At 51.6% G+C, this 16,197-nt stretch overlaps 1 protein-coding gene across 3 annotated transcripts; it reads right to left on the bottom strand.

Moving 5' to 3' along the window:
- Positions 1-446: 446 nt before the first annotated feature.
- MPO (myeloperoxidase) lies at positions 447-10,655 on the bottom strand. 3 transcript variants are annotated; one of them, XM_019736295.2, is made up of 14 exons: positions 10,171-10,309; positions 9,975-10,052; positions 9,735-9,828; positions 9,258-9,433; positions 8,913-9,036; positions 8,671-8,800; positions 8,382-8,588; positions 7,238-7,556; positions 5,351-5,511; positions 3,909-4,164; positions 3,262-3,432; positions 2,251-2,488; positions 1,261-1,490; positions 447-544 (listed from the first exon to the last, which is right to left on the bottom strand). In XM_019736295.2, the coding sequence occupies exons 2-13, from the start codon at positions 10,048-10,050 to the stop codon at positions 1,283-1,285; spliced, it is 2,160 nt and encodes a 719-aa protein (XP_019591854.2). In that variant the 5' UTR covers positions 10,051-10,052; positions 10,171-10,309; the 3' UTR covers positions 447-544; positions 1,261-1,282. The 3 variants fall into 3 exon arrangements, with proteins under 3 accessions (XP_019591854.2, XP_019591855.2, XP_019591853.2); XM_019736296.2 differs by lacking the exon at positions 10,171-10,309 and adding an exon at positions 10,562-10,655 and having other exon boundaries at positions 447-1,490; XM_019736294.2 differs by having other exon boundaries at positions 447-1,490.
- Between the last annotated feature and the right edge of the window lie 5,542 nt (positions 10,656-16,197).

Raw genomic sequence — 16,197 nt, 5'->3', positions numbered from 1 at the left:
GGGCCCCTGAACCACTGTGCCAGGCTGCTGGGCAGGATCCAGAGGTGTCTGTCATCTGGGGAGAGCCTACCATCACACCTCTACTCTTTCCCTCCTGCAGGACAGCATATTGTCCCCTCTGTTCCCCAGCACCTGACACAGAATGAGCAGGTAGCAAGTATTTGCCAGAGTGAAGAACGAGCATAAAGACTTGGTGACCACAATTCCTGTTCTCCAGGTGGTATGGGTGGCAGGTGAGGGAGGAGAGTCTGCCAGATTCGGCCCAGCCTCTAGGCTTCTAAGAACTAACTGCCTTCCATGGATCCGCCAAAGGAAGGCTCCTGGATACCCTTACCCTCAGTTCAGAAAACACAGGGCCCTGAGGGACAGACCACACTGGTTCAGGTTCAGAGTCCAGAACAAGCCTTATGCTGAGGCTACAGCCCCCCCTGCAGACATAGACAGAGTAAAGATCCCCATCAGTGCTACTTTATTATCATAGATATCAGATACAAACAAATAGTACAAAAGGGCCAATGGGCCCCAGTTCCTCTCCAGGCAGCTCCTGTGAATAAGCAAGAGAACAGGGTAAGGAATTAAAAGGGGAGATATGAGCTGAGCCTAGCTTGCCTGGGCCCAGAACTCAACTACCACACACAGCCCAACTGCTAATGGCCATTCCTCCAGGAATCACTGGTTCACCTCTGCTAACCGGGAGGCCCTCACGGTGCAAGCTCCGTGAGGAAAGAAATGGTGTCTGACTTTCTGTTTCCCATGCCTAGAACAATGCTTGGCAGATAGTAAGTACTCAATAAACAAAGAACTGGAGGATGCAAACAAGCCTTCTAAGAAGGCATGACAGCTGTAATGACAGCTGTTTCCTTCTTATTTACGAAGAAGGAAACTCAGGCTTGACAAGGTTGAATAAAGTGTTCAAGGTCACACAGCTACAGAGCCAGGATTTGAACCCAAGCAGTCTGACTGCTGAGCTTGTGCGACTCACCAATCCACTCTGCTGCCTTCCATATAGTCACAGAAACGGCAAACACACACTCACATAAACAACATGCATACAGAGCACACAAAATACTACCCATGTTCAGACAACACACACATAGGAAACAATTTATACACATTGCACATGGACACACACAGACGAATGAATGAATGTTTAGTCATTCGTTTTCTTGGCCAGCACCCAGAATATGGATGGGCTTACACAGGGAAGGGAGATTTGTGATTCCGATTGGCCAGCCCATGGATGCCCAGCCTTCACCTCACCTCTGTACCCCTAACCCAGCCTCTAGTCCCTTTCCCTCCAGGAAGTCAGGTCCAATGCAGGAAGTGTATTGCACTTGACAAAGTCCCGAGGAAATGTGTTGGACATGAAGATGTTGTTCTTGGACACGGTGGTGATGCCTGTGTTGTCGCAGATGATGCGAGGCAAGGAGATCGTGGCCAGGGCATTCCGCTGCTGTGTGCTGAACACATCCTTGTTTTCCCACCAAAACCTGCACGGGAACACCCATAGACCTCATACCTAAAGCTCTCCTGGACCAGGAGGCCATCACCTGGCGTGTACTGCTCCCCAGATGCAAGAGGACCACAGCAGACACCTGCTGTACGGCACAGGAGAGCTCCAAGCCCTCAGGCAGCCAGCGGGGCTCAAACAAGTGGAGCCTCACTCATGGCACAGAGTAAAGCCCAGCTGCCTGAATGCCCTGCCCCAGAGGCTTCCAAGGCACCAGTGTTGCTAGACAGGAAGCTGAGCCCGCTCTTGCTCATGAAACCTGTGCTCTGGCATGGGCTGCACCAATGGGGGTAGAGAGAATCTTGGGGGTGGTTTATAATGTGTCCACCCAGAAAGGGACACCTTATTGTAACTTTCTCAAGGGTATAACACAGGCTAGGGAAGAGCTAGGTATGATAGATGTCAGAACCATGATGAAATAACATTAGGAGAAGCAAGGATGGGGCTGTTCCATGGGCCTGTGACTGACAACATCATGGTTGCAACCTGGAACACGGAGAAGAGAAGCGTGGCCTTTTCTCTGTCTACCCTCCTGCACAACCAGGGGTCCAGGTCCCTCCTTGCTGCATTCCCGACAGGTTCAGAGCACATTAGGGATGGCCTTGAGGCTCCCTGGAACGTACTGAGAAGTCAGATTCCATCCAGCCCTTCATTTCACAGGAAGAAGTTGGGGCCCCAAGAGATTCTGGACAGGGCCACAGCCAGACAGTGGGCCTGAGCCGCTCATCCTGTCTCCTTACCTATCACCATCACGGAGCTTCCTGAACTGGGTCCCAATGAGGCAGGCGAGAAGTGGGCCCACGCGGCCATTGCGCTCCAGGGGCTCGGACACACCGCCCATCCAGATGTCGATGTTGTTGGGTGTACCGTACTGCGCCATCAGCTTCCTCGCCAGGTCCAGATTCTTCAGCACCGTGCCCAGCTCGCCCACCGTGCTAGGCTGCGGGAGACCGCAGAAGCGCCTCCAGGCGTTGTACCCTGCATGGGGATAGGAGAGAGGTGGCTGTGGGTGCATCCCACAAAACCCACCTTCCCGATACACCAAGGCCATATGTAGAGGTACATGAGGGAGGGGGAGGACACAGAAGGGCTTCTCTTAGGCTATAAAACCCTAGGGAACCCTGAACCCTTGGCTCAGGCCAAGGGGACAGCTGGGCTGCTCTAGGACCCTCTCTGCTTTCCCTTGCCCTCCCATCCTAAGGCAAATCCTAAATTGCCATAACTCCTATCAGGGGGACAACTCATTGTCCCCCTCTGGAAATCTCAGACCTGTGAGGGGTGTTTAGAAGACTCAGCCGCACAGGCTGTCCCACAATGCAGGCCAGGCTTTGGGGTCAGGCTGATCTGGGTTCAAATTCCAGCTCTGTCACTGACTTGGCTGGAGAACCTGGGCCTCAGTTTCCCCATCAGTAAAATTCAAGTGATAATACTCTCTTCCCCTCAAGAGTTCATGTGAAATGAAGCAAAATGAAATGACGATGGAGACAGATTTTCAGATGATGGGGGCTAGGAGCTTGGTATTATTATGATGATGCTCCAAGTTTAAGGGTTATATCAGTATGAAGGCTGCAAGGAAGAGCTGAAAAGAGACCAGGTGGGCCCAGGGAGAGGTAGATGCCTGACCTCAGACCACTTCCTAAGAGGAAGGTGCTGGGGTACGGGGAAGCCTTGGGCAGCTGGGGCCACTGGAGAGGGCAGGGCCCCTGCGTGGGAGGTGGGAGTGGGGGAGGGGAACCCCTGCAGCCCCTCACCTGGGAGGCCATGGTCTCGGCTGCGCTGCATGTTTAGAGCAGGCAGGTCCAGCCCAATCCTCATGACCTGCTCAAACAACCGGTCCCGGATCTCATCCACCACAATTTGGTTCTGGCGATTCAGCTTGGCCGGGGTGGCCATGAGGCCCCGGAGGATGGGGTCAATGCCACCTGGGGGCAAGAGCAGCAAAGTTGGGGGCGGGGATCTGGCTCAGTATCACAGCTGAGATTGGAGTCAGGAGCAAGTCCAAGGTGGTGTCAGGGCGTTGCAGGAAAGGGCAGGGCACATGCGGCTCCTGGGGCCAAGGTGGTCCCGTGGACAGATCCTCACCAGGGCATCAAGCTCTCAGGGGATTATGCCACTAAGACTTGCAAGGTTGGGGTGCTCCCAGCCCCTGGCCTCCTGGCTCCCTGAGAGTCACCACACATAGGAAGGAGCCAGCTCCTCAGGAGCTATCCGCACCCCACCCTTTATGGTTAGATGCAAAAGCAGAGTCAGGTGAACTCAGGCTGGGAAGTCAGATCAGATAAATCCCCAAAGATGAAAGGAAAGAGGATTTCTCCTGCCCTAGTTCCCTGTGGCCAAGCCCGCCTCTACCCCACCTTCAGCTGCCAGCTCCCTCTCTCCTAGCCTAGGTCCTACTCACCTTCCAGCACTACCCTCCAGGAGGCAAAAAAGACCTTGCTGAGGGGAACACGGGGGTTGGGCCCCGTAGGCTTGTACTGATTGTCTAGGCGGAACATGAAGGGTTGGATGAGAGTGTGGCCATAGCGGAAAGCGTTTGTGAAGACGTTGGAGATGCGAGGGTCCACTGAGTCATTGTAGGAGCGGTATTTGGGCAGGTACTTCTTCATGGCCGCTGGCCCCAGTACCAGCGGCAAGTAGTCCCGGTAAGTGATGATCTAAAGAAAAGTCACTCAGCATGGCCTCTTCACTCACCCCTCCTGCAGTCTTCACCTGCTCCTGGCTTGGAGGATTCCTCCCACATGTCTAGGACCAGGGAACTGCCTTTTACAGCACTGGATGTGGGTCTGAGTAGCACTGAGGGGCATAAACAGAACTCTTGCCTACTGTGTGACCTTAGGCCAGTTATTAACCTCTCTGTGCTCTAATTCTTCAATTGTAAATTAAGGGTAATTATGCTGCCCTCTGCCTTAAAGGATTAAATAACAAAGGGCTTTATTAGTCATTGCTATAGCTCCCTTGACTTTGAGTTATTAATGTCTTGTTTCTTCTACTAACTTATAAGCTCCTTGAAGACAATGGTTATACCTCATTTCTCTTGGAATTACTCAGTGCCCAGCAAGTACCTGGCTCACAGTAGGGTTCAATATGTGACTGTGGAAAAAGTGGAGGCAAGAAGGAAAAGGGCCACCGTAGATGATTTCCCCCAGTGAAAAGAGGAGCTATAGAACAGCCTCACTCTAGATTCTAGACTCTGGAATGTGCTCTGAGGCTTAAATGAATCTCATTTAAGTTCTTAGTGCAACTCAACAACTCACCCTCAACTCCTGCAACTCTCTCACACTCCAGAGTCTAGGAGTACTAAAAAGGTGTGTATGTGTTTGTGTGTGTGTGTTAGTGTTTAAGTTTTGGGGAACGGATGGAGGTGCTGGAGCACCAACGATTGGGAAGGAGAACCAGAAACACCGCCCAGGGATAAACAAGCATAGGGAGATTGGGTGAGCTATGATAGAGCCAAAAAGAAGAGGTGAATGGGTGAAGGAGTCAAGTGTAACAATGAGATGACGGAAATAAGAGGCGTTTACTGAACAGCTACTATGCGCCAGGTACTTTAGATCCAGCCATTTAACCATCGCAATCCCATTCCCAACAGACAGGAAAGAAGAAAGGGGAGCAAGCCTGGGAAGGAAGGAAGGAATGGAAGGCAAGTAACCCTTGTCAGGCACTTGGTATCTGCCAGGTGCTTTCATATATGTCCTTTAATCTTTACAGTATTATGGATAAAGAAACTGAGACTCATGAGGGGTAACCTGCCCAAGGTCACACAGCCAGGATGTGGCAGAAGTACACATGGATCCCAAGTCTGCCTGCCCCATGGTGTCACTGATGATCAGGGCTACCTACCTGGATCATGGCTCCCACGATCTTCCGGGCTTCCTGGTAGAGCCTCTCTCCATTCCAGCGGGGGTTCAGGCGCTTGAGCTGTGTAGCCAGCCGGTTGTGCTCCCGCAGGAAGAGTGTATGCATGGAGGTGAGCTCAGGCATCTCACTGGAGCGGGTGTCCCCTTGGGGAAGCAAAAGGTATCTTTCCTAAGACCTCCATCCCAGAAAGGACTTGCTCCATTGAAATTCCCTCCCCAGACAAAGCCTGAATTGCCTCCTACTCAGCCCTCCTTTCTAACCACCTTTCACACCATGTTCAGTTTATATCTCCCCTGCCTTGATGCTCTAGTCCACCATAATAGCATCTTCTCCTGTTTGGGGGCACAGCTGGTTGGAGATGCTCATTCAACAGACATCAGACCTGACACGTGACTTGCCACCTTCCCGTACCTGAGACTGGGAGGTCCTTGAGAACAAAGCTTGCTGTCTTTTGCCTTTTTTGTATCCAACCCGCTCACCAAACACACACATAGACACACGGGGTTTAGCAGTGCACGGTACAAAGCAGGAGATCCATGAACACTGACTGCCTGGTTGACTTAGTCTCTTGATTCAGTGGAGGCCAAAGTCAGCACTCCCTACTTCCATGCCCATGTCTGACACAGCTAATGATCCCAGCACTCTCTCCTGCTAAAATTGGATGCAACCTCAGCATCCTTCTTAACACAGGACTCCAGAAAGCCACTACCATCTGATCAGAGTTGCCACACCCACCCTTACTACATGCTAATCACGCAGCCTGCTCAGGGGAGGGGACTAGGGCACAGGATGTTTCACGTCCACACCTGAGACTATTCAAAAGAATTCAGTGAGATTCCTAATCCTTCTAGTCCTCTCCCAAACCTTCTCTGGAAGGGCCTGAGTCCCATTTCAGCAGGACACCAGGTTCAGTCCTCACCAGCAATAGAGGCTGGTGAGAAGGAAATTCCATGAGAGCAGCTTTTCCATCCCATGACTATCCAGGCCTGGAACACGGACATGCAGTTTGTCAACGCCAGGCTGGAGACAGCCATGACTGGCTGAGGAGAGCTGCTCTTCCTCGCAGTAGCTAAGGAAAGTCCACACTGGTGCTGGCCTTGATTCTCCTCCCCAAGGCTTGACCACCAGAAGCCACCAGGAAGAGGGGTTGGAAGGCTGGAGGAAAGGGCTTCAGGTCCACTATTGGGTTTACATTAGAAAATTTCTGGGCATGGGTACTATCATGGCCCCAAGGGTATCCCCGGGGCTGACGGCTGTTTACATGTAAACTCCCACCCTCTTTTATTACAGGCAATCAAGATGGGCAGGAGGCGATATCCTGAGCAGCAGCTCTGTCCAATAGACCCTTCTGAACTGAAAATGTTCTATGTCTGTGCTGCTCCATGTGGGAGCCATTAGCCTATGAGGCTAATGAGCATGTGAAATGTGACTAGTGCAGTGGAGAAACTGAATTTTTAACGTTAAGTTTATTTAAATTTCCTTAAACTTAAATGAAAAGCACATGTGGTGACTGCATTGGATAATATGGTTCTAGAGGGTGAGGGCACCACGTTGCTCTCTGTCCCTTTAGTTCCCTGTCCCTGGGGGACTCAACTCTCCTCTCTGCCAGCATCCAGAGGGAAAGAGGGAGACAGAAGGGGGTGGACAAAGGCTCCTCAACCACCCCTGAGTCTTCTTAGGTTGGGTTTTTTCTGTTTTTTCCTTTCTGGCTCCACCCAACTTGTCACCAAGGCAACTGAATTAATATCATGAAGTTGGTGAGGGTAGAGTCTCGCTCAATGCAAATCCACTAGCTGCTTACAAATAGGCCAGCTGTGGCCCCATCAGGGAGCACCCCTGTGCCATTCTAGGTCCCCGCCCAGGTCTGACCTGCCAGGAAGCAGGGGATGCGCGCGGAGCGGTTGGTGAGGAGGCAGGGGTCGTCGTGCAGCTCGTCGAAGGGCAGCAGAGCCCGGCCGTTGTCGGTGAAGCGGGAGTTGACGGCCATCAGCCCCAGCTGGTTGGTCTGGTTGCGCAGCTTCATGGCCAAGAGGTCCTCGCTGCCGTACACCATGCTGGCGTCCAAGAAGGAGGTGAGCGCGTTGATCTGGTTGCGGATGGTGATGTTGCTGTTTGTGCAGGCAGGGCAGGAGCGGAAGAAGGGGATGCAGTCCTGCTGGTTCTTGATGCGGGGGTCATTGGGTGGGATCTGCAGCACAGAGACCCACCAGCTCGCCAAGGGCAGGGACAGTGGGCAGGAGTGGCTCCCCCCCACCCCCTCTACCCTCCTGAAGGCCGCAATCCCACCTCCAAAGCAGCCTGGAGTCCAGGACCAGAAGGAGAGACCCAGACACCAAAACAGGGGTCCCTCGGGACTTCTGGCCCCCTCACCCTACAGGGAGGCCTCTCAAGCCCACAAAGGACCACTGGCTGAGGTCCCACCAGCACAGCGCCTCTGAGTTTCCGGGGTGATGACTAGAAAGCTGGACTGGGGAATGTGGGCCCTTGTGGGGCCCTTGGAGGTGAACCTGCCAGTGCTCTGACCCACCCCCTAAACCTCCTATCTCTCACTATTTCTCTCTTCTGCTTCTGCTCCTCCCTCTCCCGTGGTCTGCATTCTCAGTCACTTCTCTTCCTTTTCCTTCCCTGTTCTCCTCTCTCTCTCCTCCCTGTCCTTTCCTGTCTTTCACTTTGGCCCGTCTTTCTCTTAGATTCTCTTTCCTTTTCTCCTTCTCTCCCCACTCAGCCTCAACCAACCAGTCCCCCTCTCAGCCCTGCTCCAACCCCACAACCCAGGCTCTGTGTAATGTGGGCTGGGGAGAAGGTGTCCCTCTGTGGGGAGGAAAGAGGACTGAGCACGTGGTACCTACAGAGGTCTGAGGGACAGTGGGCAGGTCCTCAGCCTGGGGTGGGGGAGGGGGCAGGGCCAGCCTTACTCAAGAGCTGAAGGAAACCTGAGCAGGTGGCCACTCCCAGGAACGATGCCTACTCTCCCCACCCAGCAGGCAGTGGCAGGGCAGAAAGAAGGGAGCACCTTGAGTGGGAAGCAGGGCGGCTGCTGCAGGCAGCTGGTCTCACAGTTGAGGCCAGTGATGAAGGCGACCCGGGCAGCCGGCTCGGGGGTGAAGTCCAGATCGTGATCAATCAGCTGGCCCCACTGCATGAACAGCAGCGAGCGATCCTGGTCCGGGGTCAGCTGCTCATTGGGGAAGCGCACGATGGCGTTGGAGACAGCCCGAGCCTGGGGGACACAGATCGTCAGGGGCCGCCTCGGGCCGCACCGCCTAGGGCCAGCCTCGCCCTCTCTGTGGGCCAGGGCTCACCAGGGGCACCGGGAAACCTCCGCGCTTCACCCCGGGCGTCCAGCCGTAGGGCAGTGAGAAGCCGTCTTCGTACTCCGCTGGCAACCAACGCACAAAGGCGCGGTTGGAGGCCCCCAGCGTGGGTCTGCGTCTGTGAGGCAAGGACAGGGCGCTGACACGAGGTGGCGCTGCAGGCCGCCCGAGGACCAGGACGCCTCCCTGAGCCTCCCACCCGCTGAGGGTACACCGGTCCTCAGCCACACCTGTTGTTGCACTGCCCGGTGATGGTGCGGTACTTGTCTCGCTCTGGGCATGTCACCCCCACGTCCTGGTAGGCACAGCCGCTCAACTTGGACAGCAGAGTCAGCTGGGCAGGCGTCAGCACATCTGCAGGGCCAGGGGAAGAGGGGTGTGGGAGCTGAGCCCCCCAACTTCCTATCCTAGGCTGGGGACCGTTGGTTGGTGGGTGCACTCTGAGGCATGGAGGATAGGCTCAATGTTCCTGAAACTCCCTGGAAGGAGGAGTTGGGGGGATCACTGGGAGGTGGTGGGGTCACTTGAAAAGGGCACTAGTGGAGCAGGGGCTGGGGTTGTGGGGGCAATATTACCGGTGACATTGAATCGCCCTGGCAACAGGGGCTGCAGCTTCCCCTCCAGCAAGCCTAGGGCCACATGCAAATAGTCAGCAGCCCGCACAGCTGTTCTAGTGGCTGCCACTGGCTGCTTGAAGTAGGACAGGAGTTCCATGGGGCTGGCCAGTCCACTGTGAAGCCGCTGCTTGATGCTGCTTGGAGAAGGGAGGAGTGAGGGCCAGAGGAGGTGGGCAGACATGCTCAGCAGAGCCCCAGCCCAGGAGATGGACACTCAGGACAGTGCAGACACACACACAGACAGGGAGAAGTTTTGCCTTTATAAACAGATTACGGACCTGGGTGTCCAGACAGAGGCAAGGCCATGGGAAGGATGGGTTTGAAGATGTTCTCACACCCAAACACACAAAGGGGACCACCCCACCTATAAACTCCCCATGCCTGCTTCTTTTCCGAAAGGCCTTGCCCAGAGGTGGACAGTGCCCAGCGCCCCACCTTTCCCGCCGCTCCTTGTAGGCCTTGTCCACCAGCCGCTTGGCCTCTTCCATGCACGTCAGCACCACAGAGGTCTCCACCTCTCCCAGGATAGCTGCCCAGAATATGGGGTCACAAGGTCAGCAATAGGCCCAAAGCTGCCCATGAGGCGCCAGAGCCAGGATGGCCTGCAGTGAGGAAGGAATCCCTGGAACTCAGAACCACCCACAACACACCACCTTTCCCCTCCTGAACTGTTACCTGGAACGGTACCCTCCAAAGGCTGGGGCAGAGCCAGAATGGCCAGGAGCCCTACTAGGGCCAGGAGCAGCTTCATCTCTGCAATAAGACCCCAAGCTCAGCAAGTGTCCAAAACCCACAGTTCATTTGGGAGAAGAGAACCCCAACATCCCTCTTCTCTTGGGCCCCTTACTCCCACCTTCATGCCCAGGCCCACCTTAGGGGTCCCTGCCTACAGACAGAATCCAGCCCTCCTTGAGGAAGAGGTCCACAGTGCCTCTCCTTTGCTAGCTTCCGTCACTCAACCCTCCAGGACCTCACTTCCGAAGTTGACCTAACATTGGCAACATTTCTCAGCTGAATCTAGGCTTTTATGTCCTCCAAGCTGGGGGAGGGACAGGGCAGATGAGACCCGCCCCTGGAAACTGAACTCTCTCCTGCCCACTAGGGTTGGGGTGCACAGAAAAGGAGCTCTGACAGGGGAGACAGGGGCAGGAAAGAAGGGGCCAGAACTGTCCCTAGCCTTTGAATTCAGTACCCCCACCCCAGAGTTTTTCTCTCCATGTGTGCCAAGACCACTGCTGTCCCCAGGGGGTAAGACAACTAACCCGTCTCCAAAATTCTGATTCAGTTGAATCTCTAGAGTTCCTTTGAAAGGGACAAAAGGCAGGAACCAACAGCCTAAGCAATAGTGGGAAATAGAGTGACCCCAGAAGAGGAGGGAAGGTAAAGGGGAGACCTAGCACGATGATGATCCAATCAGCCTCAAGGGGATGTCCCCCACCCCCAATAGTAACCTGTCCCCTACAGCCAAACCTGGCTGGCAGCCCCCCATTCTTGGTGAGGGCTAAAGGGACAGGAAATCTGGCTGGAGACCGTTGGGTTTCACAGGAAAGAGGACCCTGGGGGCTACAGGTTCAAGACCAAGGTAACTTCCTCTATCCCTCTCCTCCTCCCCTTTCTTCTTGGCTTTTGCTAGGAGGCTGTCTCCAATACCCCTGCCATCTGCTCCTGGATTTCAGAAACCAGAAGAGAGCAGAGCTGGTTGTGGTTAGTGGTCAGTTGGGTGACACAGGCCAGGGCTTCTCTGGGACAAGATCAGTGCAATCAGGAGAACTGGTGTTCAACTTTAGATTCATTCTGAAATAGAAGAGAGGGAAGTTTCTCCCCTGAAGAAGTCTGCCAAAGGGGATGCCATTTTCAGGCAGGAAAAGTACCCTATGAGTAATGATTGTGTTTGTCCGCCTCCCTGGAACCTCACCAGGAAGGGCACGGTTCCCATGTCCTGTTTGGTCCAGCCACCCTCCTACTCCAGGCACTTCCTGACTTCACTCTTGCCTTCTATGCCCAGACAACATCTTATTAGCCAAGGAACAAGGGACAACAACATGTCCAAAACACCTTCCCAGTGTGCCCAGAGAGCCTGTCACCTGCTGGGTAGCGGAGCCCAGGGGCCTATGAGACAGGAATCATTCTTCCAGGCTTGCTCAGCCAGTGACTGAAGGGCTAGGTGTGAACTGGGACAAGTGGCTGTTTGTGAATCAGGTTTTAGAATTTTATAGACTTTTGAAAATACTTTTTAATCCATTAAGTGATACAATGATACCTCGGTTTTCTAACATAATCCGTTCCGGAAGACCGTTCGAGTGCTGAAACGTTCGAAAACAGCCGACAGCGAGGCCTCAGGATCTTGCACTCAGCGGAAGCTGCGTGACGTGTTCCACATGCAAGGCGTGTTCAAAAACTGAAGCACTTACTTCCAGGTTTACGGTGTTCGTAAACCGAAATGTTCATCAACGGAGATGTTCAAAAACCAAGGTACTACTGTATATTCCCATTCATGAAAAGTTAGAGAACACAGGTGTCATGCGGGGACTCTGATCCCTTTCCCCGCATAAGAACGCAGGCTATGGTGAGGCCAAAAAGGAACACCCACGGAGCCATAGATACGGGAGTCATACCACTATATTCTCGCTGATGGCTGGGTTGGAGATACAAAAGCAAACGTCCACCAGTACCCCAATGAGGGGTTTCCTGCACCCCAGTCCTGCTGGCGGCCAGGGGAGACACAGGAAGTAGGATCAACATGATCCGAAATCCACAACCCACTTGCTGGCCGCAAACCTCCGTCCACTTCTCTACCAACCAGCCAACCCCCTAACCTAGCCACGGCAGTTATATCAGTGACCAATGGCTAACTGGTTACAGCTGATGGCCATTGGCCATCTGATCACAGCTGACGGCCATCTACTACCCAAGCCAGCACCTTTCCACATGAGGCCGAGAGCCTGGAAACTGCTCTCTGGGACTCTGTCCGCACACAAGCAAAAATAAAAATAAATCAAAATTACTTATAATCAAGTGAGATCACAGGTGATTGTTTTTTCTTTCCAGGTTTGTCATCATTTTTCACATAAATAAGAAGCAGGAAGGAAAATAATTTCCCGCAATCCCACTATTCACTGATAACCGCATTTAATAATTTGGTATCCTATGTGTGGATATATGCATTTTAAACAGTGATAAGAACACACTTTAAATATTGTTTTACAAGCTATTTTCAGTACTTGACAATTTAGCCCAGAGAGCGCTCTATGTGAATCAATATAGATTTACTTCATTTTAATGTCTGCATAATATTTTGTAAAAGTACGATTATTTATTCACTAATCCTCTCGTTAGCTACTTGGGTAGTTTCCTGTTTTCACTATTATAAGCAGTACTAGGAGCAACATCCATGGAGTTAAATCTCCAGTCACATCTTCAATGCTTTTCTTAAGCAAGAAGTCCTAGAAGTAAAATGGCTGCATATTTGAGTGTCCACATGTTTAAGGCTTTCTAAAAAAAATGTCGGATGTCCTTGTGACCATGGCACGTCACCTCATGAACCTTGCATGGAAGCACCTGTTCCCTGTCTCCCTCATCAACTCTGACAGAGTCCTTTAACAATTTTAGGGGAATTGTTAAGGCTCAAGAGGGAAGAAACATCTAATGCAAGCCCCTCATATCACAGATGAGAAAGAATCCAGGGAAAGAAATGGCTTTGCCAAGGGCCACAGAGTGGCACAGTTTAGAATAATCTAGCTGTCAGGTCTCTTGACTTCCACACCAGCGCTCTTTACCCAATAGTCTCTGCAGGATTATTCCTGACCTTCAACTCTGGCATTTATTCAACAGGTACTTACTGAGCCCTTGCACGTGCTAGGCAGGTACTGTGCTGGCCACTGGGTGTACTCTGCTGAGCAAAGTTTAGGCCTTATCCTCGAGGAGCACACAGGAGGACACAGAAAAGCAAACCAATGACACCTCAAGAATTTTGTGTAGGGTTCTTTGGGAGCATTAAGGAAAAGCACTGGACCAAGTGGGGCGACCTAGGAAGTTTTTCTCGAGCAGTTGGTACTTGAGACTACCTTGAAGAATGTTTAAAAGTTGACCAAGTGGACACAGGAAGGAACAGCAATCTGGCCCCAGCGAATGACACAGCAAAGGCCTTGACACAAGTGGGCTTCATTCAGGCTGTTCCACCATGGGCGAGGGTGGGGCAGGAGGATGAGGCTGGTAAGGCAGGCAGAGGCCCGGGACCCATCACTGTCTGACCTACTGAGAAGTTCTTGTCCTAAAGGCTCCAGGGAGCCATAAGGAGCCATAAGGCTGTGCAGTGCACGATCAGATATATTTTAGGAGGTCACTTGGGCAGTGGAGTGGAGGGTGCACGGGATGGGAGTGGAGGGCAGGGTGGCAGGCCCAGAGGCTGAGCTCTGGGCAAGAGGCATCATAGTGATTCAGGGGCCTTCAGGAGCAGAGCTGGTTGTGGTTAGTGTTCAGTTGGGTGACACAGACCAAGGCTTCTCTGGGACGCTCTGCTTTCTTACAGGTGGATATGAGGCAATGAATGTTTAAAAAACTAAAGCCTTTACAAAGAATGACGTGAAGATGCCCTTTGCTCTTTACCCAAGTAGCAGTGAGAGAATTCTAAAGGTGTATAATCCCAAGCCACCTGCCTTTGGCTCAGGGCTTGGGCTGTGGGCCTGCATGTGTGTGCAGAGGCTTGAGATGCTCTGTGACTTCAGTGTTTCCAATCAATTAATAACCACCCAACCAGGATCACTACATGTCCGCCCAGTGTACCTCTGTTGATCCCTCATCTAGGCCCTATATTTGTGACCCAGGTGTATTTAGGTTCAAGGGCTTCTCAACATGAAGAGTAACCAGAAGGAGAGTATGTCTGCCTGAGGAGATATTCCAAACAAGCCTTTTCCCATAAGTTACCCCATCCTAGGGGTGGCCTCTGGAGGGCCCTACCGGAACTGCTACATCTCAGGATGATAGTCCTTTGAGGGTGTCTCCCCTCACCCACACACAAACATCCCACCCCTAGGGTGAAGTCCAACTGCCTGTGGGATAACGGGCCCTCTGCACTACTGCTTGCAAAACAGCTTGTTCTTTCTTAATGCTGCTTGGGGAACAATTCAGTTGGGATTACAGTCAGATTTCCTGTGTGTGTGCTTGGAGAGAAGAAGGTTATGGAAGCTGGGGAGGGGACAGGGATCAATGACTCCTCAGACACCCCAATGGCACCCAGCCCAAAGACCTTGTTGTCTCTCTTGCTTTCAAATATTAAAACTTAATTTTGAATTATACAGGTAATTCCTGCAGATATCTTGAATAGCATTAAAATGTCACAGGTCAGGTTAAAGCTCTCTTGAGACTGGGTATTGCACCATCTCCAATTCTAGGGCCCTTCCTTACTCCTTAGGCATAAACACTGTGGTCATTTATGTGTTTGTCTTTCCAAAACTTTTACTTACTTACATACTTCTGAGTATGCCCTTTAGGTATCTAGGGTTGCAGGGAAGTTCTCTGTTACAAGGAGACTTCCAGTTCCTGAAATACGGATATTCACCTATTTCAGGAAAAGCAGAATTAACGTGGCCTGCAGAATCCATCGGCCATACCTGACCATGGAAATGTCACAGAATCGAGACACAGAAGGGAAATTGTTGGAGAGTAGAAAATAACGAGAGTTGTGGGAATCCCCCAGGGAGAGAGAAGGAGCCTGGGACCTGGTGAGGGGAATGTAGACTAGAGGGGAGGAGGGCAGGTTCAGGTGTCTCCAGCAGGGGGTGGGTAGGCAGGGCTTTCCAGTTGTACCCATCCCTTTGTGCCACGTTGCCCTCATCAGATCATTGTGGGTCCTGCAGTGACTGCAAGGTAGGAAAACCACCCCTTAAGGCCAGCAGACATTTGCAGGAGAGGATGTTACACAGTGGTGCTGGACCCTGCCCAGGTTAGGGAGTGGAAACAACAGCTCCTGTCCTCTGCCTTGAGGACTAGAGTATTACGACCTAAGGGGAAGTTCTTGCCTTGACAGACGTATATGGAGATTCCGTAATGCGTAAGGTCCCGTGGTTGAGGGGAAGAGGGAAACAGAGAAGAGACGAGGCCAGATTGTAACCCCAGAATCTCTCTACTCTAGGGTATGAGACCCCACCATCCCCACCTGCCACCCCCTTATCTTTGCCCTGTGCATAGTCCTCAAACTCAACGAGAGGGGCGCGAGCTAGGAAATAGGCTTTCATCCTCCTCCCAGGTCATGACCACATGGAATTTATCCCAGGAAAGTTCAGGGTGGTTTAACACTCAAAAACCAATCAATGAAATTTGCAATAACTAAGAAAGAAAAACCACAATCTCTCATTAGATACAGAAAGATCATTTGACAAAATCCAACACCCATTATCGATTATTTAAAAAAAAGAAAGAAAAACCTCTCTGCAAACTAAGAATAGAACTTTCCCAAACCTAAAAAGGGGTATCTACCAAAAAATATGTACATATGTCCCTAACATCATACTTAATGGTGACTGAACGTTTTCTCCTTATGATCAGGAAGAAAGCAAGTGTGTCTCCTCCTGTTATTTCTATTTCACATTGTATTGGAGGTTCTATCCAGTACAGTGAGGCAAGAAAAAGAAATTAAAGACATCAAAATTTGAAAGGAAGATTTAACACTGTTTTTGTTTATGTACAATATGGTAACATATATAGAAAATTCTAAGAAATCTACAAAAAAGGTACTAGAATAAGTGAGTTTGGTCAAGTTGCAGTCTATGAGGCCAAAATTAAAAAAAAAAAAAAAACAGTTGTGTTTCTATATACTAACCACAAAGATTCAGAAATTGAAATTGAAAAGAACAATACCATTTATAATAGCATCAAAAATATTAAACGATTAGGGGTAAAT

This window comes from Rhinolophus sinicus, linkage group LG15 (genome assembly GCF_036562045.2).
Source record: "Rhinolophus sinicus isolate RSC01 linkage group LG15, ASM3656204v1, whole genome shotgun sequence".
NCBI classification, from domain to species: Eukaryota; Metazoa; Chordata; class Mammalia; order Chiroptera; family Rhinolophidae; genus Rhinolophus; species Rhinolophus sinicus.
Note: the sequence above shows the minus strand (reverse complement) of the source record. Positions and strands in the feature narration are given on the sequence as shown.